Source organism: Diadema setosum, chromosome 17 (genome assembly GCF_964275005.1).
Source record: "Diadema setosum chromosome 17, eeDiaSeto1, whole genome shotgun sequence".
NCBI lineage: Eukaryota > Metazoa > Echinodermata > Echinoidea > Diadematoida > Diadematidae > Diadema > Diadema setosum.
This window is the reverse complement of record NC_092701.1, coordinates 13482208-13506692: the sequence shown is the minus strand read 5'-3', so window position 1 is coordinate 13506692 and position 24485 is coordinate 13482208. Positions and strand designations below refer to the sequence as shown.

Genomic DNA, 24485 nt, shown 5'->3' with positions numbered 1-24485 from the left:
CTTTTAAGGCATATGATCACATCATCATTACCCTTTTTTTGCTCATCTGAACTATTACCAAGATACTGAATATGGCTCACCTGACCTGGAATGTACATAACATACACAGTACAGGCAAAATACGATACGAGGTACTGATGGCATTAAACTTTGCATCACAGTATACACCTTGACTTATAAATCTTCTCCACATCTGACATCAATTTAACAACACAACCACTGTTTGAATAGCTTGAAGAAACCTTCACACATAGCACATCCTCAAAAATGTCTGAAGATATTATGAGTTAAGAATACAGACTGAAGCATTCAAAGATTTGTTGTTGTTTTTTTCTTGCAATTCACAGTTGTTCCCATCCCACATTGACTGAGGATACGAAGTGAGAATATACCTTTGTCTTCTGACTTTTCTTTCTCCTTCTCCTTTTCCTTCTCCTTCTCTTTCTCCTTGGCACGATCCCTCTCTCTCTTTTGCCGTGAGCTTGACGACGAGGAAGAAGAGGATGATGATGAAGAGGATGTGGTTTGACCTTTGGCCCCACAGAGGGCACAGGTCAGGAGCTGGAGGATGAGAGGAGCGACACCTTCGTCCAGATGGAAACTGGCCTGGAGGAGGCTTGGAATGACCGCTGTCAAAACAAAGGAAGAGGTTTCAATAAACATTACATACTGTAAAACAAGGAATGTTTGAGTGCATTTTAATTTTGTGAGAGCCAATTTTTGTGAAATTACAATGCACGCTAAAGATCTTGTCTACACTATATGCATTGAATGTTAGAGGCAACTCACGAAATTTCATGCCGCTAAAATATTGTTTTTTACAGTATCTTTTATGGTGTAAAGCACTGCACACTGTTTTAGAGCTTTGCAGTGATGAATATGTGCTAAGCTTTGTCAGTCAATTCAGTTTGCTCATTCCAGAATTGCTGTGAGACACACATATTGTGAGTGATATAAAATCACAACAGTCACAAACACTTGTATTCTTATTAAAAATAGAGCGTATGGCTTTATGAGGAATGGGGCATTACCATGTCGTTATTACTACCAGTGAAAAAAAGTATACACTATTCATTGGGATTCAATGTATATCCACTATGTCAAATACAAGCCACTTCTGTAGTCAGTCACCTACAACCAAAACATGTAAACAATTTTCCTACAGTAATTCAAGGCCCATTATTCACCTTCAAATATCCTACCTGATTTCTTTACCATGTCGTTGAACTGAAAGAGATGACGTGTTCATGTGTACATTCTCTTTTCTCTGTTGATGCATATCCTTTATCACAGTCAATGTAATCATGAACATAGAAATGTGATGCTTCACACCTTTCATGATAAAAATCTGGAAATATCACACACATATTTCATCTTAAAGTCTTGGAGAATTAAAGTTCAAAATACAAGGATAGAGCACTTTATTGCATGGAAAATAATTAAAGGACCGTAATCATGTCTAAGACTTCTTTTAAAGGGTTTCTACAGTGACTAAAAAACTATAAGGAGAAAATAGAGGAACTGACTCTCATCTCTGATGGCAAACTTCTGCCAGTTGATGGTCCTGGATGTGGCTACCTCCTGACAAGCCTTCAGGTGCTCAATCTGGAGAAATACAAACATAGCAGAATAAAGAAAAACATCTAGAACATACCACACAATATGGGCTTCAGCTCCCTGTCATGTTACATTAGATTATATCAAATCATCACATCTGCAACTCATACCCACAAACACCACTCCAGCATGATGAAGGAATAAAAACTGGACAATTAAGGCAATACAGATTAAAAAAAAAGCTATGTCTAGCTGGCTAATATACACACATAAAAGATGTACACACTACATACACTCTACTTTGATCTTCAAAACTCTGTTAAGTAAATCCCATCACACATTCTTTTTTTTTTAATTGCATCAGATAGACAAATTGCCCTCCTTTGACATAAATGAACACCATATCATTCAATGTTTTAAGAAACATTTATGATAAAAATCAAGGGCATGCATACCCATGATGGACTCATGCCAATGATCTCCAGATTGCTAGATAGGTGTCATGTCCACTAGACTACCAAGCTTCTAATAGCCAGTAATGGTCCTGATCACTAATGGCAACAGTTACTGCATATTAATTAAAATGAATGATTCTTCTGTCAATCTTTTTTTTTTTCTGCACACTGATTAACAAATCAATACAATCATTAATTTGATTACTATACAATCTACTTGTGAATTTGGTTGGCACTTACCAGAGTGATGAGAGTGTCATATGGGAGGGATATCGGTGTAGTTGAGACTGTCTCAAGATTCAGTCCATTCTCAGAGCAGATTTGTCTGTGAACCAGAAATGAAGAAGAAGTTTAGAACAGTCTACATAATACAAAGCAATGCATCACCTGGAGATATTCTATGATGCAACTTATTTTCTTGAAAAATAGTCATCACAATATGAAACCTACTGGAAGCATCTACATATGTCAGTCTTTATATTCAGTGAATTCACAACCTGGAGTAACAACTGGAGGAGGAGAAAACTTCAGTCTCCACACAACTAGATGAAGTTTTCCTTGTATTGATCTGAAAGTCTAGCCTGTTGCTTGCAATGTTAATTTTCTTGAACGTTACAGGTGTTTTGAATGATTTCTGCTCATTATCCTGGGTAGATATAGCACAGCATCAAGAGCTTTCATTTTGCTGTTCAGATGGGGTATGAATGGCAATGCTTGAGTGTAATGAAGAGTCATTCAACACACAGACCAAGCTAGGCATATACATGTAGGTGTGCAGTTGCTTGAAACATAAAACAATATGGGGTACTGTAAACATACTTGACCAGGACAAAACAAAATAATGAGAGGTTGAGCGACTAAAGACTCCAACTCTCAAAAAATGAGAGAATTCATCCATCCTTTGCAGACTTCGGAAGTCCTGAGACCTCCCAGGTCCATCATTATGCCATTGCCAAGCCTGTGATGTTGTGTACAAAGCATGACATTCCATGACATGTCATTCCATTCCATGATATTCCATGACATTCCATGACATTTCGCAACATGACATGGCATGACATGATACTTCAGACAAGCAATAGAGGTTAACACAAATATTCCAAATGATATCATCAAATCCTACATCAAAATCAAGGGGGGAACTTTTTTTGCTAGCTCACGCCAGTTCTGTACCCCCTGACCACCCCCAGCATCTCATCAACTCACTTGATGTCCCTCATGTGGGACTCCAGGGCATGGAGATCCCTCAGCTGACGGTACTTCTCCTTGGAGCCACAGATAAAGAGTAGCAGTTTGCGCACCTGTCGCCTCACAAAGGGGGTCTGCTGGGTCATCATGTACTGGAGCAACAATAATAACATTATACCAACAGTTGAAGGATATACATATTATAAGAGAAATGGCATGTAATTATTCTTCTTTCACTCAAAAATATGAACGATTTGAAAAGGGTAATATCTGATCAAAAAAAAAAGAAACAACAAATGGGTGAAAGATACAGTAACCAAATTATCATGATTTTAGATAAATATATTGTCAGCACACTATGTCAAGTTCTCCCTAATTTCAAATTCGAGTAGATTTGACAAGTACATCTTTTTTTTTGTCTTCTGTTGTACAAAGCTGATTCCTTCCTTCATGTGTTTTCATCTCATGTTTTATTTTTGTCTTTTCTCCCGTGTATCTACATTTTTATCCTTTTGTCAGTTGGAATGTAAATTTTAGTGGCCAGGAGTGTAATGTCATATTTACCTCACACAAGTAGTAGAACCAAGCCTGATCAAACACAGGGACACCAACAGAGGGCGCCGAGTCACAGATCTTCTTCATCTGAAAGACATCAACACAGAGATTCATGACATGAACAAAATGTGACCTCTGTAAACTTGGGGGGGGGGGGGGGAAGAGACATAATGTTAGGTAAATGAACACTGCATTAAAGCAATTATGTAGACCAAGTATACAGTATAAAAATAATTCTCATTGTTACAAGGTACCAAACATTGGACTAAAATCCTAAACACAAAGGTGTGCTATACATAGGAAAGTCACATTTTTCTTTTCTCATCCATGAAGAATATGTCACTTTGAAAAAATAATACAAGTACAGTGGTGTTCTTGTTTTTCCAAATACAAATCACTGCAAACACACATATTTTAACACTATCCCTTTTCCTTGCAACTTTATCAAATTATAACACCAGTCTCATCTAAATGGAAATTTATATTCTAACACCAAGCAGGTAATCTTCAAAGCATTCATAAATTGTTACCTATCTTAGTCACTTTTCCCCTTATTTTCTCACCCAGTCACCTACACCTATCAGCTTCATCAGCATATGGTTATACAAGCTATAGGAGGATGATGATGAAGTATATCTGTACCTGGTAGGGGAGTCTTAATACCATCTCAGTCAGTAGTTGAGGGTAGGCTTCAAAGACATCCCCAGCATGGCCCTGTGAGTGAAGGAGAACAAACATCTCATCATAGTGGAAGCCTTGTGATGACCACAGGAGATATTAATCGATGAACTGACCAAAGACCAGGGCTCTGTTTCATACAGCTGTTTGTAAAGTTACGCACAACTTTACGAATTACATAAATATGGCAATCTAAGTGGGTTTCCTAATCATAGTTAATTTTAATAGTTTAAGTTGAAATTTGCAGATGATAATGGCTTTTCGTACATGTTATCACACGTTTTTAGTTAAAAGTATATTTTTGCCCAAATGTAGATTAAATATAAACATACAGTCGTACTTTGTTAAAACATAAGAAAACTAGAAATGTCGCTTTGGCGACTGGTATGCCTCCGCCATAATGCATGATTTTCCCAATAGGTCTAGATAGTACATGTGGACAATGTGTGATTACATTTTCACAAAATTGGCAAAATATTGAAATGACAAGTTTGTCACAAATGTGTTGAATGTTCACCTTCCTTGACCTAGGTTTAATTGGATGAATAGGAGAGCATGTATCTAGTGATTTAAGGACTTTAACTTGACTTTGACCCATTCATACATTTAGGCATTGAGTAATTTTCAAGGTACAGGTGTGGAGAAAAAGTGCAATTTCTGAATTGAATAGTAAATTGTTACCATTTTCATCTGGCCCTTGACCCTAAAATTCATAAGATAATCACTTTCAGGTAGAACATGCATAATATGTACTAAGTTTCAAGATAACTTGAGCCACTTCGAGATATGGAGGAAAAAGTTAGTTCAGCACTTTCACTTGATCTTTGACCTTTTGACCTTTGAGGCAAAAAAAGAAGAAAAAAAAAACAACTTTCCAGAGAATTTCTATTAGGTTACACATGCATACACCAAGTGTAAAAAAATAATAACCCTGCTGGCATTGCATAAATATGAGGGAAATAGTAAAATTTTGAAGTGTTGCACTTGACCTTTGACCCCTGACCTTTGACCCCATGAACCCTACATTCTCTAGATAATCACTTCCAGTCAGTACATGTATATACTATGTTCCATGAAGATACCTTGAACAATTTTCCAAGGCAAGGAGAAAAAAAAGAAGTTTTGATATTTTTACCTGACCTTTTGACCTTTGACCTTTGACCTCATGACGCAAACTTTCACCAGAGAATATTAATTGGGTAATACATGTATACACTAAGTTTCAAGAAAATATCTTCAGGCATTCAATAGATATGGTGGAAATAGTGAAATTTTATGTATTTGACCTTGACCTTTTGACCTTTGACCTTGAGCATGTGCACCCAAAAGTTGATAGGCACAACTTCACCCCCTAATACACATACATGCCAAGTTTCATTAGGATACGTCAACAGGTTTTGATAGTTACCTTGTCCACAAAATTCATTACGGACGGACGGAAGGACGGACGGACGGACGGACGGACGGAAGGACGGACGGACGGACGGACGGACGGACGGACAACCCGAAAACATAATGCCTCCGGCACCACTTCGTGGCGGAGGCATAAAAAGATGGGCACACATATTGGCACTTCATATTCCAGTTGTTCGTAAAGTCATGCGTAACTTTACAAACAGCTTTATGTAACAGAGCACAGATGTGACTGCTTCAAAACAAGTCACATGATGTCACAATATTCAAATAAAACAGGGTGTTTTTTTTTTCTTTTCATTTCATGCAAGAAATGGAAAGCAAAAATTACTCAATTTGTCAATGTGACTAAAGAGACAGGATGTACTCAAGTTTCAAATCAAAGTACAGGAATTCATGGCCTCAGAAGCAGCAAATGTAGTAGTAATAGAAATAGCACTTCTGGCGAATTTTTACAATCACCTACACATTGTACATTAATAACTAAGCAATCCTTTATCCTTTAGGCACTTCATTATGGCAATGGCAAGTATCGGGTTACCTACCTTGACATACTGGCGTAGGAAGAAAGGTGACATGTCTGGAGGAGCCGATGGAGGATGAGGTCTTAGTAGGTTGCCTCCTGGAGGTGCAGTCTCCTGGAGAAATCATCAATAAATCTAATTATACTCATCTGATAACACATAAAACAATGAACTTCAGAAAAGACTAATGGTAATGCATGAAGATATCTGTACATCAACCAATAGGTACCACTCTATCAACATAGTCTATGTGAAATATAATCTCAAAGGAAATGACACAAGCATTCCTCCTAGGGAAACGTGCATACAAATATGGCAAGACGAGCACAGAATGCACATGCAGATTTGTCCTTTTATAAGCAGCTCAATTTTACAAAGCACCCATTCACATGAACCAAAGCTTAAAATTTTAACGTACAGAAAGGCTTAAAAAACTGCATCGGTACAATTACATATGCGGGAGAAACCCTTTTAAGAAGTCATTAAAATTTCTGGGAAAATTAAATGCATTATCCGTACACTGATTGACACCCACATGTACCATTCTACCAACAATATCTAGTCACTACAACTGTGTCAAAGGTGTACAAACAGATTTCAAAATTGTAAGAGTTTGTGTCAACCTCCACAGACAACTGAAAACATGTCACTAGCTATTACTTTTGAGTGAAGCATGAAGAAGAATGCTGTGTGACTCACATCATCGATGCCTGTTTCCTTCCAGTGGTCCAGGAGAGCCTTCAGGATCAGCAGACAGTGGTCCACTGCACCACAGTTCAGCAGAGCACCAGCTGTGGCATGAGAGATCTGGGTGGATGACTGCACATAAAGAAAGGAAAGAGAAGATACAAACATGTAATAATATGGGTAAGCATACCTTGCACTCAACAACTTGCATCACACCTTTGCCTCACAAAAAATCAATCATCATGCCATCCCATAAAACGTATGGAGTAGTTCAATTCCATGGAAATATTCCTGGGTGAATATCATTGAATGTATCCTAAGATGACTTCTGTATCTAAAAGATTACTTCTATCAATATACATTGAAGCTCAGGAAAAAGAGAGAAAAAAAAAGAAGGGGTAGTGGGTCGTGTAATACAGGAACCCAAGACAGGGACATGGCAGTTAATATTTGTCCCAATGTATGCTCATATACATAGGTGATTTCAGGGTAGAGGCATGAAAGAATATGAAAAACCATCAAATATAAATCATCAAATATATTGCAAATGATTGAAAAAAGAAATCTGCTTCTCAGTTATTTCATTTACTCTCATTCACTCTGTATTTGGAAAACAATGGTGAAATGATAACTAAGTTCCATAGAATGAAATTTAATCTTCATAACCAACCCAAATGTCCCCAGTGGGGAGTAAAGACCATCCTTACCTCAGAGGCAGTCTTCGTGCCTGACTTAGTGCGTGACATGAAGACGCTGAGCAGCCGCATGACAATGAGCTGGACTTCATGGTGTGGTGTGCGAGCTGAGACATCACTAAAGGTCTTCCTGTCCAGCTGCAGCTCATACAGCACAATGGTCAGTAGGTGGTCAAGGGCCACCTTGTCTTTGTCATCCTCTGGGTCAAGGTCAGAGCTCAACATCAGAATCACCTGCAACCACCATGAAAGGGGCAGAGTAAAAGGGTGAGAGGGTATGAGGTATAAGCTGTGATTAGATCCACTACAAATCTCACATACATCTACAGACCCTTACTCGTAAAAGGGTATGGCTCCCATGGTTAAAAGGTCAAAAACATTGTAACAAACTCGAGGCAATATTTACAAAAGATGAGGCTCATTTTGTACATTGGTCTCACTCTTGGTTGTAGATATTTATTACCACTGGACCTCATCTTCAAACTGACTTTGTATGGTGATGACCTGCAAATCAGGTTAACACTCAAAATTGGACATTGTACATTAAAAAGATACATGCATTCAGGTATGCTTTGCTTAAACTTTTATTTCTACAAGTAGTGCATATGCCTAGAGTTTTTGAACCATCACCAATGGTGTGACTGTTCCAGAAACTACCAAAGGTATATCACATGGTGAGGAAATTTGTCTTTCAGGCTGAAAGCCCACTGACCTGCATGAATGGGATGGCACGTACTCCACCCACAGCACGGAGATCGGGCAAGTACTCCAGGAGCCTTTCTAGGAGCAGGAGGCGCAGGGTGTGCATGCGCTGGCCACCATCCATATCGGTCAAGTTGTCAGTCAGGTCCCCTCCTTCATCGCGTACCCCAGACTGTCCCACCAGGCCGCTGCCACTGGACACACTCTCCCCCTGGGTGGAGGCATGCTCAGGGATGACATCCCCATAGGCACTGCTCCGCCCACTCACTGCAGACAGACAAAAGAGTCACATGGAGCAGCTCAGACATGGCCTCTGACACATGAACCAATGTGGATTAACCCTATCACAATATGAGATGCATGGTGCAGGGTATTACCTGTGCAGATTGAACCTCTGGGACACACTGACTTTATATGCCTTCACCCTATCCCTAACTTAGGTGCATCATGCGCAAAATTTTCTAGTAATTTTCACTCACTCTGTACACACACTCATACACACACACACAAAGGGGGAAAAAATCATTAACAAGCAAAAGTAAGAAGAGGCATCTGTATTAACATCTATGGGGAATCTAATACAAAAATTACACAGAAGTAGGCAATGGCAATAGCTGCCGACAGTGATATAATCGCTTCTTGTGGCACACAAGTTCTTTAAATCTGATATTCTTTGTAATGAAATCATAAGCTCTCTATGGTCCTATAATGAAGTGCTCCAACATGTTAAATGTACAAATGAAACTATGCAAGAAGATGGTTGTCACATCTAATAAACTAACAATTTCCCGAGAACTCAATTACATAATCACTAAAACTCTCGGTGAAGATTGATGTAGATATGATCAATCATGTGCATTTTTGGGTGCATTTTGCTCCATTTTGATGTTTTGACCTTCATGTCATCAAAAAATATATCTGTGAAATGACATCAAAATCATTTTACTCTGTTATTTTGTGTAAAGACAGAGACTGAATTCAAATAGAATATTTCAAGTTGGATAAGGTCAGAATGACCATAATGGCATTGTTGGCATATTGATGGAAAGAATCCTGAAGTTTTCACGAGCTTGAGAAAGGTCACTGCATCCCACTAGAGGAGGAACAGCAAGTGTGGAGGTGCTTGGAAATGAAACTCACTGCTGTGTTCACCTGTGATGGAGTCCACTGCGCTAGCACCACTCTCTGAGCCTGCACTGCCGCCCTGCTCTGCTGGGGAGGTTCTCAGGGTGGACCCATCAGTGGCTGCTGTACTCCCCTCATCATCACTGGCAGCTGTAGAAGGCAATGTTGAAAATTCTTTCAATGAAAAACTCCATCAACTTTATTGCATGAGTTAACATATTCTCTTGTCTGTCTTTCCCAACTTTGCTTTTATGACATGACAGCATTTGCTACAAGGGCTGTCATGGAAACAGCATCAACAGGTGGTTGCTGGAGAGCTGATGTAAAAATGAGACACATTGAAACATATCATGACTGTACATCACAACGGCTCAGGGGCCCCACTACTAATATGCCTTTACAAATAAACTACACTGGGTTGATTCTTCCAATCCTTTTTTCTACAGAAGCATGAATATTCACAGTACTCTGACGACTGAATTCATGAGCATGTGACTGGAATACAGGGTAACTTCTTGTATGCATAAGACATGAATAAATCCTCTTGTATTTGAATTTAGGATGTTTTATATGGTTCTATGACTCATAGGCTAAGTCTAGAAATGCATTTATTCTCTCTTTGTGTAACCATTTGACTGTTAGGCTGATGCAGAATGCCTGATATGGACTCGTGAAAGTAGCCTACATCAAAGCTCATCTGACCCCCCATAACATCAAAGAAACAAGTGATTTGAGAAGAGGCTCAGGAACTTAAAAGAAAAGGGAAGGTTGGCACATTTTTGTATCATCTATGGCTATTTTTACAGCTCTGCATAATTGATTTAGCCATTCTGGGAACCGCTTACCTGAACCTTAAAAAAAGCCATGACAAAGCCACTACAGTGAAAGTTAGTCATCTAGGTTATTGCACCTTCACTGACTGAGATCTTGGGAGCATACTGCAATACCCCTCTTCCTGATCTGTCTGCTTACCTGATGCTGTGGTATCAGACAGAGTCCCTGCCTCCAGGGAGGAGGAGCTCTGTCCCTGGACACCGGCTCCAAGACCAAGCCCCTGGAGGTTCAGTCCGGCCCCGCCCTGGTTGGATTGCTCCTGCAGGCTGAGGGCGATGGCAAGCTCCATCATGGCTTCGTCGTCAGCCTCAGGGGGTATGTCAAGCATGGGGGCGTAGCTGCTGCGTCCCCCTAGGAGGGCTTCTAGGGAGTGCTGGTTGTTGGCCCCGCTCCCCAGACCAGGAGCCTCACCTGGTTCTAGAACCATGGGCTCTGCATGCTCCTGATGGGAAAGTACATACTCAACATTTACTTTTGTTTAATACCTTTACCTTACTGCTATCTTTCACTATCGCACTGTAATATTCTATTGACAGACGTTCCATGATACGACACATTATGTATCTTCCATCAATACAGAATTAGTTATTTCCGGAATACGTGGACGTGAATTTCCAAATGAAATGAGTACAACTAGTGAGCTGTATCAGGTGTCATTTGATCATTTTTCAACAGAATAATGCACTAGCCTGCGGGGAAATACATGGTCTCTTTTTACATTTCAAAGAAATGCATGCGTAGCAAATATCAGATGTAAAATATCAGATCCAAGTTGCAACCACGTGATTGGACAACTGCAATAGTTATAATGTAGTAATATCATTGGAGGCAGTAATATAGTCTTCAATGGAATTTCAGCAAGATTTATCAGACATGATTTAGGGGTGCTTCTAGTTTGTTATTCAGTGATGGATGTTAGACATGAGAAGCCTACTCACCACCACTTCATAGGATGCCTCATCCTGGAGTCCCTCAGCATCCTCAGCATCCTGGTGTGAGCCAAGCTCCCTCTCTTCCTCATCCTCCTCCTCTTCCTCCTCCTCCTCCACACCCTGTGCCGCTCCGCTGTCGTCTCCCTCGTCGTCATCTCCGTCTGGATCGTGATCGTGATCGACGCCGTCTGGCACGGGTGGGGAGCTGCACTGCGGGGGCGAGGGAATGATCACACGGCGACGTTTCTGGCGGGGACGCATGACTCGTATGAGAGCCTGCTTGGCAGCAAAACTTACTTGAACATCCTGGTGAAAGAGAAAACATTTGTGTGTGTGTGTGTGTGTGATAAATATTCTTCTTAGATATTCTAAGCCATGATATCACATGACACTTTAAGGGCATACTTCTCACAACACAACTACATTTGGCTCTGGTAGTGCATCACTAGGGAGATTTACCACACTAAGTCAGAGGGTATAGTAGCACACACGTACACTGTCATGTCTTCTGGTCTGATCATCAGAGTATGTTACTATCCTCCTAATACCATTTATTCCACTACACATGGGCATATAATTTTTTTTTTTTTTTATGTAAAACACAGACATCTACTAGAAGTCAGGAGTTAATATCACTGTCACATCAAACCATCACTTGGCTTGCATATGTACATACCTCACACACAAGCATCTTCATGAGCAGTTTTGTTGCCAGGGTGACGTTAGATGAATCACTGTAAGCAAAGGCATGGATGACATCAACCAGAGCTCCAATGGTGATCTCCACATGAGTCAATCCTGAGAGAGAACAAACATTACAAGAACATGGGATCATGAATTAGTAATCTGTTAGAATGGACATTGCTTAAATTCTAACAGAGCATCAATTACATTCTTATATGGGAATTTGACACTTTTCTGACATTTATTGGTTGGAAGCTTCCAACTTAGAGGGCACCTACATGCATTTCTTGCATACCTTTACATATGCGTTAACATGGCTGCACAAATGTCTCACGTAATTGCACCAATAGCAGTACATTTAATACACCAAAATATTCTATTAGCTTGTATTTGACACTTTAACATCCTCTTTAATTGTTGTTTTAGATTGAATATTTGACCTATTATATAGGAAGCTCACATCACTACATTGATTACCAACCGCATAAACAGGTATGATTGTCAAAATTTATGTTGCTACATGTACATACCAGAGTATAGCACAACACAGAGGAATAGGCAGCTGCACCAGGCTAAAAAAAACCCAAAACATCTGGATGGATTAGGCAAGATACTCACTTGGTAGACATGCTGGAGCCAGCATGGGATTGGCTGGCCTGCTGCCATGGAGACGCCAAAAGGCATCCATGAGGCGTGTCAGGAAGTGCTGAGACTCCGCCTCTGTCATGGCTAGCTTCTTGGAGACAAATGGTACCTGGTGGTCGCTGGCCAGATCAGAGGAGGCAGTGCTCGTGGTTGTAGTGGATGTTGGAGTTGAAGATGAAGAAGATGAGATGGATGTTGATGAGGAAGATGAGGACGGATGTTGCTTATCCTCAATCTCAATGTCAGTGACTTCCAGATCTGGAATAAAACAAACAAACAATCATATCAGGCATATTTTTGATTGTCAGGAATTGCTCTTAGAATTTGCTCATTAGGCATCTGAGTCACGACAAACAAATAAAAGAGTGATATGTTTGCAAACAGTGGATATGTTAACTACTCTAGGGAAGAATAAAGGTGGCTGACCTCCAACATTTCTGACTGCCGTCAGTGGTGCAGTCTCAGAGCTGGTGCCTGCAGCAAACCGGACCAGGTTCTGGGGTCGAGCCACGGCCACTGACCTTGCTGTCACCACTAGCCGCTGGAAGGCCTCTGGATCCAACTCACTGCTCCTATTGCCACCAGAGGTGACTGATGGTGCCCCGTCAGAGGGTGCAGTGGTGGTGCTGGTGGTACAGGGTGGTGCTGGAGTTGCCATCATGGCTGATGCTGGAGTCTGGCTGATGGCATCCAGACACTGCACAACATGGGCCAGCTGAGATTGGTCCTATTAAAGAGATGTGGTATAGGATTACGAACTTCAACAAATATAAACATGTGTCATATCTTGCAGTACTACATTGTATGAAAACTTGCCAATTTTGGCTGTCTATTTTCATATTTGGTATCAGTGCTGGAAACTAAGGTTACAGTTGCAACCAAGTGAAGTGTCCTGATTGAGGGAAACTCGGAGAGAGCAGTCCTGGTGAGACAAACAACCACCACCAGTCGACAAGCAGCGCAGATGTTTCATCTTCATGTTAAAATCCATTCTGTATGATGTTACATGTAACGTTATCACCACTGATTTATTTCTTAATTCACACTTGACACCATACGTGATCGTTTTCAACTCCATAGGGGTTTTTCTTTGCCACCATTCATATTCTTTGGCCAAAAATGTCTGAACAAGTAATCAAAACACTCAACAGTAGTCACTTAGATGATTTGCAGAGGAAAAGAAACCCTCTAAATCTTGTCTGTAGTACACTGGCTAAGAGGACGAACCAACCATATGCCAATCACAATCAATGCATCACAATATATTCACATATAGAAAAAATCCCCCAAAAAAATCAGCAATATAAACTGTGTTGTCTCACCTTGTGGTTATGGTAGGCTTGATTGTTGGGTTGTATAGCAGCTAGAAGTGTCTTGGTATACTGCTGCACTGATGTAGGTGTGGGTAGAATCAAAAGCTCCGTGGCCAGTTCTTGGATAGTGTGCTTGATAGATTCCTGTTAAGGCATAATGCATTGGAAGCAATCTATAATTACCCGATAAAATAGCATCCTACACAATATCTATAAACCTCCACATTCATGCAAGCTGGCAAAACAGAATGTAACTGGTTACAATGTAAAAGATAGACATGAGTTCCACTGGTTTAGCAAGTATTTTTCCATATAAAATGGAATGAAAATGTTATATGACAGACAACAATTTTTTCCCATAATTCTGTTACACATGCACACAAATGGAATAAGTTTGTTCTAGGCTCAAAGAGCATGTAAAGGCCACTTACATAAAAAAAAAAGAAAGCCACACTGAAGTGCTAGAACATCTACATGGAGTACTGTCTCATATTCTATTTAGTTGTCAACTGAATTTAGTTTAGGTTACTAATTTGTTTTAGCATATTAGCTCGTTTTGATGACTCTATGCAAATTATTCAAAACAATTTCAAAGCCATTAAAATTCTAATCATTAATTACTAAAGTCCACCCTGTGTTCATGTCTCTTGCTGTTTAATGAACTTGTGCACTAAAAACCACATTGTAGCATGGTGTAATCTCTTTAAGTTAAACAGATCTGGTAAAGTCTTACCTTATCCTCCATTGGAATAAGAGACACAAATCCATCCAGGACCTCCAGTGATGAAGCTACCAGGCGATCGAGGGAGGTGAGGGGAATGGGCGGGGCCACAATCACTTCACTCTCACTGGGAGAGTGGGAGACCGAGATCTGGGATGCGGTCACCGAGGTGGTGCTCCCGCCCCCTGAGCCAGACCCTCCACTGCCACTACCAGTGCCACCGCTTCCTCCCACCCCGGCAGAACCTGTGCCACCACCAGTACCACCACCGGTACCACCACCACTCCCTGCGGTGCCTGCCCCAGCCGAGGTGGTGGAAGTGCTGGTGCTAGAGGTGAAGTCATCTGGGGGGTCGTCTGGCCAGCCAAATGCCTCCTTGGTCTTGCCATAGACCTTGATGGAGTCCACCATGGTCACACAGGATGGGTCTGATGAGGGTCCCACTGAAATTCAATCAAGGACTGCAAGTTAACACTCTATTTATTTATGTGATTGGACAACTTGAAAGGTAAGTTCTGTATCACAACAAAAACATAATAGACCACCACCCAAAACTTTTTATGGTTTTTTCATTATTTTCTCATATGATTTTATTCAGCAGATTAATATATAAATAAGAATTAAACTCAAGAGAATGAGTCAAATAAGTGCACAGGGCTGGGCTGCCTAGATTGGGAAAAAACAAAAAATAAATAATGTTTATAACTACATTTTCCCTAAAGCAGCTGGGAGAGACATTCAACTCAAGTACTACATTAGAAACACAGGCATGATACTATGGAAGGCATTACAAACCACTATTAAACATCAACAATAAATGTATACAGAATGAATGAAGATAAGCAGAGCTCCAGGTCAGTGAAAAATTGAGCAAGTTTGAATAGAGATGAAGACAGCAATGCCCATTTGACTGCAATAAAATGATATAACACAGCATTTGTAGAGCACCTCCATAGAGTTGTCTTGGTCACATTGCTGGACTTTTGTTTGGCAAAATATTTCTTACTCCTTTTTTGAGTGTAATATGATTGATTTTATCTTTCCTCAAGAGATATCTTATATCTTTCAACAAACATGAATAGTTCCTCCAGAACATTGTGGTATGAGACATTGTCATATCTAAAGTCTGATAGAAAGAGTTGTCAGTCTTACCAAAGAGAGTGAACTTCTTGTCAGACATCAGCGACTCATCTCGGGTAAAGGGCATATCAAACCACCGGTTCCTAGTCAGTGTGGTCACCTACATGTCAGACACACAAGCAAGATATAGACAAACAAATGAAAACCATAGCAAAATTAAAGATAGCCCACGAACAAACTTACTGAACTGAATCAATTTTCTATGCCTCAGCACAGAATACATTCCCAGGGCTGCCAAAATTCCTACATTAAAAATCAGAGAGATTCCAAAGAGCAATCAGGGAAATACTTGTGTGTTACATGCATCTCAATGGGCAAATATCATTACACAGCCCAAATCAGGAAGACTTTTATATTTTCTTACCAGGATATGAAGGAAAATTTAAGTTTACAGGGAGCCTCCTGTAGAATCAGAGAGACCTGATAGCTCTGCATTCCACTAAGGCTTACCAACAAGAATTGGTGGCACTGACCTGGGTGGTTCTTCCATGGACCTCCAGGTAAGATGGAGCCTTTTCAATGGCCTGGGTTCCCACATGAACTCTGACACCCATCATCACAATCGAGTTGTTGTTGTTGATGACCTCAATGCTGAATCCTCCAAACTAGATGAGGGAAGCAGAAATATAGCACTGTTTATCATACAGTCACACAAAACAAACTATGAAACAAACTACCATTAAATGTTCTACCACCATGGAAGCCTTCAATGATTAGACAAGCAACTTATAATTATTTAATGATACATACATTAGACTGATGTTAAAATTTCAAAGACACAATATAGTTTAAATTCAAACTCTTGGACAACTCACAGCAGGAGACATTGTCAACAATTCATCTACAGCACGACTGACTCATTCACGTTTTGTACAATGTGAACAAAACATATACATGCCTATGTAACTAGAGCTGTTGTAGAGACATGTAAAACAGTGAATGACAAACCTTGGTGCTGGCCACATATGTTCCCGTAGTGTTGAGTCTGTGCTTGACCTGTTGTACATTGTAGATCTGGAGGAGATCGTTGCCTCCAAACTCGACGTCATTCAGGGCTTGGCAGTGCTCGAAGAAGTCCACTGGAAATGTAACCTGGCCAGTCGGCCGACCTACAGGAAGGTCAAACATCTCTGCATGAAATGTTGGAACTGCACTTTTTGACCAACACAAAATTTAAAAGGTTACACAAGAGGGCTTTCCCTTGATTATGTAATCATTTGGAACTGTCCACTCTTGAGCAGTTTGTGATCATCATACAAGATTCAGTTGGTGCAACTGCAAAAAATCTTATGTAACTTAACATGGGCTTGTCAAGGAATACACTGTGACCACAATCTATGATGCATGCAATTACAGTTCATCCAAATAACACCATGTGACCAAATTGTTGAAGGGTACACAACGAGGTGTTCTCGGAAGACTCCTACCACAGTGAGAGTGCCTGCGAAAGAAATACAATGCTGGAGGATCAATCATATCCTCTAAATCCTGGATGAGTCTGTGCTGATTGTGACTTGTGTTCACTATCAAGCTGACCAACTTACCTGACTTACTGGCCTTCTTCTTCTTGACTGGTTTCAGGGAGCTGATGGCACTGCAAGCCTGGAACTGAGGTGACATCCAGAAACCTGTGCTCTCCACATTGGCCATGTAGATACGCAGACTGCCGTCCTCACACAGCAAGATGAGAGTGGTTCGGTGCTGGTCAGTGGATGAAGTGTGACGGATGGCTACCATGTCTTGGACCTGATGATGGGCAGAAAGACTGGTCACTATTGTGAACCACAACTTCTAATGGACAAATTATATCCTAATATGCTGACCAGAAGTTTTTGAGACAACTTTCAATACCTTTGTGTATTACATATTCAAACAACTGTGGCAAGTCAGCATGAACGTTGCATCTTGCTAATTCATTGTTTTTTCACAAAGTTGAATCTGTAATATACCTTACAAAAGACAAATACAGTGGCTCCTAAAACCAGGCTTAAAGATTTACTAAAGTGTCATTGCCATTTTAGTTGTTCATTCAAATTCTGAAATACGGACAACAGGGATGGTTTAACTGGTATTGAGCGTGATACCCAAGTTCTGAGGGTACCAAATACTTGCATTTGTAAATAATGCTGGTTACATGGAGTAAATAAAAAACAAAATAATTTACTATTTGTCTCAAATCATTCATTAGAATATTAATATTTCTGATCTTTTTCTAGTACTATTACATCACTTTGACAAAGCATATACATGCTACAAACATATCCCTACATCTGCATTCATGATTTGACTATGCAGAACTTGTAGCATATTTCTCTAGCTTTCTCATAAATGAAATCTCTCGTGCACATGGTCAGAAGTCTATGATAGTATTTAACCAGACAGGAGAAAATGAAAAAAAAAAAAACTATCATACAGAATAATTGATTAATTAACTAATTTAATAAAATGGACAAAAACAAAATAAGAGGCACAACTGCATCTTTGCTACATTTATTAAAAGCTTACCTTTGCCTTGGCAGGTAGTGTCTTGATCTCCTGAACTCTGACCCTGTCTGGCTCCACCATCATAACAACTGGGATACTGTTAGACTGTGTGAGGCAACACACCAATCCAGGATGCATAGGCACCTCACTCCACTGGCACAGGGGTGGAGGGTTGTTGGACTTTCCTGATCCATTACTGGAGATGAGAATACATAGACATACATGCCAAGTGAACTGACAAGATGGTGCAAAACATATCAAACACATTCTCATTGATTTTATTGACTCCTCTTATTTTCAATATCTTTCAGCCTCACTGTATCAATATATCTATTAATTCTCTCTATGAGAATATATACTAAGAATGAATTTTGTAAGTCCATACAAGACAAAAGACAGTAATAATGCAGAGATATGAACTAAATGGAATGCCTCTTCTAATCTTTCTGCACTACAACACTGATTCTGATTTTGCTCATTTATACATGCTGTAGTGAAATAAATGAATGTAGTCCTGAAGAGCACAACAACACAAAGAAAAGCAAGCAATGAATTTGCATGATTATTAAATGAACTTAAATATTCCAGCTAAATACCCAGATAATTACATTCCACAGTGGGATATGTGCATGTCTGTAGTAACCTAACTTCATCAAAGTGGTGCTTCCTGCTTACCTCTTGATGGTGATGGGGAAAATCTTGTCTATGGAAAGATGACTGCTGCTGATGGGTGCACAGAATGACTTTCCTGAAAGGCAGGAAAGAAAATGCAAAGAGAAACTGTCATCTTTGTTAAAAGCATCACGATGTGTCTGGTGGTGCTAAACATACCTTTAGAATCCACAGCCCCTATCATATGCTGACTTGAAAACAACTAGTTGCTTTGTCTAAACTTGTCAAGAATGTTTACTGAACTCACAACAGCCATCTAGGTTGGAGGAGTAAGGGTTTTAGCCATTTCTTCATTTTCTGGAGATTTTCAAAGCAACCCCTTACCTTTGCTTTAAACGACCTCCAGTACAAGGTACAGCTACACCACATACATTTCTCTTTGATTTCACCATTGAAAGGATAAAGAATGGTATGTACACACCCACAAATGTAATCCCTGTTCTTCAACATGCTACACGCATGTCTTTTTGTGTTCTCCCTCCTATAACTCCCATTTTGTTTTATCATAATCTTGACGCACTCCTGTGGCACGAGAAGAAATTAGTCATTGGGAAATGCCACTTTATTTTTGTGCTGAATCTACAGGCATCCATATTCCATGATGTAAATAACTCTCATCAACTATACGTAACTATTTATCACACTATACCATATGTCCCCCAAAAAAATTACAACCAGATTTCTGCATTGATAACTTTCAATATGATTAAACTGTCTGAATGCTATTTCAGGGTCTAAAAATATAACATCTTACCTACATTTTGCAGAAAACCATGTCATGGGTCTATGTAATGGGTCTATTTCTTCCTAGTTTAGCACATGGATGCTCTTGGAACTACGTATCAATGTGTGAACACAATGAACTGAACTCGGAGGGAATGGATTCCTGACATGCTCTAAAAAGATCCTCATTTCTCTTTGATCACTGGAGCAAATTGGATGGGGTTCTCCATACGATGTGGGTAATAAGTTATAGTTTCATACCCTGAAACTGTATTTGGATTGATTCACTATTTTCAATGTTATTGTTGTGGAGGGTCCCGTTGTATTTTATTCTATTTTTTTATTTATTTATTTTCTTTTTTTTTGGGGGGGGGGGGGTGGGGACATACAGTGTACGACATGATATTGTATTGTATAATATGATATATGATCTGATCTGATGCGATGTGATATATATTTATCTTCACGGAGTATACTGTATTGTATTATAGCATATCATATCATATCATATCATATCATATCATATCATATCATATCATATCATATCATATCATATCATATCATATCATATCATACTACATTATAATATTTCTTAAACAAAATATCAAACCTTGGGCAAAGCTGAAGAAGAGAAGCTGCAGTGTGTGTGAGTAGTAACAAGAAACACCACCTCCAGCTATCTGCCCACCAGAGTCCTGAAAAAATAACATTATCATTAAATCATCCATATCTACTAGGACATCTGCGCAAAAGACATTATGCAGAGTGAAGGTTGTATATCACATTGCTCCTTTTTGTGGAATATATATGATGCTGGTTCAATAATGTTTTCTGGACATAATGTTTGTATATGATACCCCATATCACTTGTCATTTACACAGGTTCTTTTCCTCTTTGAATTCAGGCCCCATTTCAAAACCCCATATAGAACATGACACAATAGAGTACTGCAGATGAAATACCTATAAAACACTAAAAACAATGATAAATTCTTAACATTTAAACCTCTTTAACAAATTATATGGCTTATGGAAAAAAAAAGAAGAAAAACACTCAGGCTACTTAACTCTATGTAAAACTTCCAAGTAGCTTTAAAGTCATACCAACTGTTTGAACACACAGTCATTGCACTACAAATCAGATTGGCTAAGTAATCCATACAGCCATTGCATTATGGAAATAAAAGTGTCCATTAACAATTCAATGCCATTTAAACTACCACACTCAATATTACTTGTCACTAAACTCACTGATAAAGTTATTTGTGTAACTTCACACATAACTGCAACCACTGTTAGACATGGTGTAAGAATTGAATGTACATTAGGCTTTACTTGAGAGGGATAACAGGTATTCATTCACCTTTAGGTCATCATGTTTGACCTCCAGCACGTTGGTGACAAAGAAGGGGCCATGCTTGGCCTCACTAGCCTCTTCCATGGGCTGGGTGTACAGGTAGCCAGCTGAGGACATCAGCACCAGAGTGCGGGAGTGCTCCTCCGAGTCAAACACGAAGCAGGCATCACGGATCTTGCCACTCGGCACCAGGAAGTAGAAAGTGGGGCTCAGTGCATCTTTGGCAAGATTGTAGATCTGTAACAGAATGCAAACAAGGTACTGCAGTGATTCAACATCACAGTAAAAATCATCCATCTTGATATATTTTGCTGGGTATATGTATGTAAGTGTACTTGAATACTTCAGTCTGTGATAGATGTGGTCTAAAAATTCTACCTCACTTTATTTCCCTCACTTTGACTCAATACAGCTATTCTCAGAACACCTCATCCACTTTGTGCTAGTAATGCTTGAGATCTCTACATCATTGTCATAAAGTTATGATCGAAAATGTTGTCACTTTATCTCTTCTAACTCTGGCTGACTGTCACTTACACTCCAAGCTGACAAGGTTTATGCAAAAGGAATTTTTCAGACATCTGACATCTGTAACCTTTGTGTAGATGTTTACAAAAGTTCCTTTGTCAATATACCAACAGTGGTTTATATCTGAACCAGGTGTGCGAAAAAATTTGTACTGCAGTTTGCATACAAGATATTTTGAAATCAATATCACATTATGTCAAAAAACGTCAGAGTTTTGACTGAGAGCCAAAAACATAATGGATAATACCCATGTTAGAGCCTGATAAAACATTTGGTACCATGTATAGCGAACACGGTTACAACAAAATTCCGGTTACAACGAAGTGAAAATTCAGGCCGCAAAATTATCCACTCTACGTATTTTTATTGTTTATTTTGCAGGTATAACGAAAGAAAACTGCTGGCCCTAACGACTTCGTTATAACAGATGTCCACTGTATCACACAGTCTGGACAACAGATTACTCTCTCTACCTTTCAACACTGAGGCAGACTATGTGTATCTCACCTTGACAAAGTCTGCAGTGACAATGGCTAGCTGGGTCTGGGAGCCTGGCAGCCAGACAGCTTTGATGATGAAGTTCCCTGCCTCCAGCTGGGGGTGGAGAACCAGGTGGTCAGCCACTGTCCCAGAGCTGGTGAATGTTAGCACATGGCAGTCCTGGCCAGAATAACATGGGGAAGACAAGCTGGTGTCAACATTACACTGACACAAACTTCCCAGGCAGGAAGAACCTGGTGTGATCATCACATTGACACAAATATGGGAAGGAGAAGCTGGTGTCAACTAAACACTGACACAATTTTCTTGGGCAAAGAGCTGGTGACAACATTACATTGACACCACAGTGAAATTTGTGTCAGCAGCCATACTGACACAACTTTCTATCATCTTTACCATTGCCATCATGATTGGCATGACAAGAAGAAAAAGCTTGTTAACATGACAGAAAATCATAATGGAAATACTAAGAGCAGATTTGACACTCAGTTAACTTTTAAGTAGTACATTTCTAACAGCCAAGAGAAGAATAGAAAGTTGTTAAATGAGAATTGATCATTGGCAGACATACATGTGTAGGCCTCCTGGTGTTCAAAACTCATAATGAGCACTTGTAAATCTTTTATAAAGAAAAAAAAAAGAATTATGAAAGTAAACAAATCAAAATACCTTCAATCCACACACAGCCAAGAAGTCTTCATTACATGGGTTTCCAGCAATGCTCAGGACTGTAAAAGGTACAGGGGCTGAAGACAGTCTCTGGAGGGGAAAATGTATCATCATTTCAATCAAGCCATCCTTTCTCATCTTTTTTTTTTTTCATAATCATTTGCAAAAGAGCACTGTATTAGGGTATTATCATAATCTAGAGGCCATATCAACAAACACTGCATTTGGTTGGCATTCCAAGGTTCTGCCTTACTCTAGTAATTGCTGGTAGCACTTGCAGAGAACTTGTCTTTGTCCTGTATATGAACTCATCGTTTCACATTTTTGCTAAAGAATGAGCTCTACATAGAAAGGAAAATACATTCTTGAATAAAGCTTAAAGGCAGAGTTAGTAAATTTCTAATATGTAAACAGCAAACACAATTCGGTTTACTCGTGTACAAGTTAACAGGTAGGCTGATACAAGGAAACTAATGCAGCATGACCAGGACAGCTATCTTGAAATGATATGTGTATCATGCAAATATTCCTAATGATAAAAACTTTCTTGCCGTTTGTTCACGTACTACCTAATTTGCTGCTTTCTTTTCACTGCTTAAAACTAAGATTCTCTTTAACAAGATATCACCACGAAGCACATGGGGGTGAGGGTCAAATGTCACTCACAGTCAGCGTCAGCTTGCGTTTGCTGGAGTCGGCCTGTTTGAGCAGCGCCGAGAGCTGTAGGAGAGTGATCCGTCCCTTCTCATGGCAGACAGCCAGGTGCTGGCGGCGACCGTGGGGGGAAGCCAGGCAGCACATGACCACTCGCCGCAGCATGTGGGCACCCAGCAGCTGGCGGATTGTCTGGCCCTGGTCCCCGGAGTAGTTGGCCCGCACATTCTCAAAGGCCCCCTCCTGCGACCCTAGGGTGGGGACCTGATACACAAAGATACAAATAGAAAGCTTGTGAGACCACAGAGAGTTGAGACAACCAACCACACCTTACAAGTCAAAACATTCACTTTGAGAGTGATTTGCTGTATAGATATTCTACTGGGAGACGGAAATCAAGCCCTTTGAGTGTCCCCTTCAATGCTTCAGGCAAATATGACGGTTAATTGATTTTTACAAGGTTTGAAAGGCATGGACCTGATACATAATTTTGCAAAAATCACAAACATTTGAATCTAATAACATATGACTGATGATGAAGAAATAAAATAGATTTGGTAAATTATAAAATTGACATGATGTTAATAAACAGTTCAGTTGTGCATATGAATAATATTGAATTATACTGTCTTTGGCATTCACATTTTTTAATCTATTTGAGTTTATTATCGCTTCACTTTGAATTTATTCAATTTGGTGTATATGATAAAAAGGCTGGGGCACTTCCACAAAATGCACAAAGCCCCTGCCACTCACCATTAGCTGGTCTGTGGATTCTGTTGTTTTATCCCTAGTGTGCAGGTCAGCCAGGGCTTTCTGGGCGCGGGCAGTGGCTCCAATGGCTGAGGTTCGGCTGCAGTGAGTCTCAATGGGACCAGTAAGGGACTGAAGCAACTCAATCACATGACTGGCCATTCCATTCTGCTCCTGCACATTTAACAAGGAGAACAAAGTGTTGTGTTAAAAGAGAGAACATTTTGGTATAAGCAGGCACATGTGTTACATCATATTGAATAGCAACAAGCTAAATACTCATGACTGGAAAGTCA

At 39.8% G+C, this 24485-nt stretch overlaps 1 protein-coding gene across 1 annotated transcript in view; it reads right to left on the bottom strand.

Moving 5' to 3' along the window:
* The window catches only part of LOC140240742 (E3 ubiquitin-protein ligase UBR4-like), a 91731-nt gene that overhangs the window by 33695 nt on the left and 33551 nt on the right, over window positions 1-24485 (bottom strand). The window contains exons 40-69 of the mRNA XM_072320508.1: window positions 24193-24363; window positions 23449-23700; window positions 22783-22872; window positions 22120-22272; window positions 21091-21321; window positions 20338-20422; window positions 19008-19080; window positions 18354-18528; window positions 17393-17594; window positions 16797-16957; window positions 16322-16453; window positions 15861-15948; window positions 14721-15151; window positions 13997-14131; window positions 13101-13401; window positions 12648-12932; window positions 12022-12143; window positions 11352-11651; window positions 10552-10855; window positions 9595-9729; window positions 8465-8721; window positions 7765-7986; window positions 7070-7189; window positions 6392-6484; window positions 4398-4469; window positions 3765-3842; window positions 3219-3352; window positions 2253-2337; window positions 1527-1605; window positions 393-629 (exon numbers count right to left, since the gene is read on the bottom strand). Of these exons, the coding sequence (XP_072176609.1) occupies window positions 393-629; window positions 1527-1605; window positions 2253-2337; window positions 3219-3352; window positions 3765-3842; window positions 4398-4469; window positions 6392-6484; window positions 7070-7189; window positions 7765-7986; window positions 8465-8721; window positions 9595-9729; window positions 10552-10855; window positions 11352-11651; window positions 12022-12143; window positions 12648-12932; window positions 13101-13401; window positions 13997-14131; window positions 14721-15151; window positions 15861-15948; window positions 16322-16453; window positions 16797-16957; window positions 17393-17594; window positions 18354-18528; window positions 19008-19080; window positions 20338-20422; window positions 21091-21321; window positions 22120-22272; window positions 22783-22872; window positions 23449-23700; window positions 24193-24363 (5203 nt within the window). The remainder of the gene's footprint in view (window positions 1-392; window positions 630-1526; window positions 1606-2252; window positions 2338-3218; window positions 3353-3764; window positions 3843-4397; window positions 4470-6391; window positions 6485-7069; window positions 7190-7764; window positions 7987-8464; window positions 8722-9594; window positions 9730-10551; window positions 10856-11351; window positions 11652-12021; window positions 12144-12647; window positions 12933-13100; window positions 13402-13996; window positions 14132-14720; window positions 15152-15860; window positions 15949-16321; window positions 16454-16796; window positions 16958-17392; window positions 17595-18353; window positions 18529-19007; window positions 19081-20337; window positions 20423-21090; window positions 21322-22119; window positions 22273-22782; window positions 22873-23448; window positions 23701-24192; window positions 24364-24485) is intronic.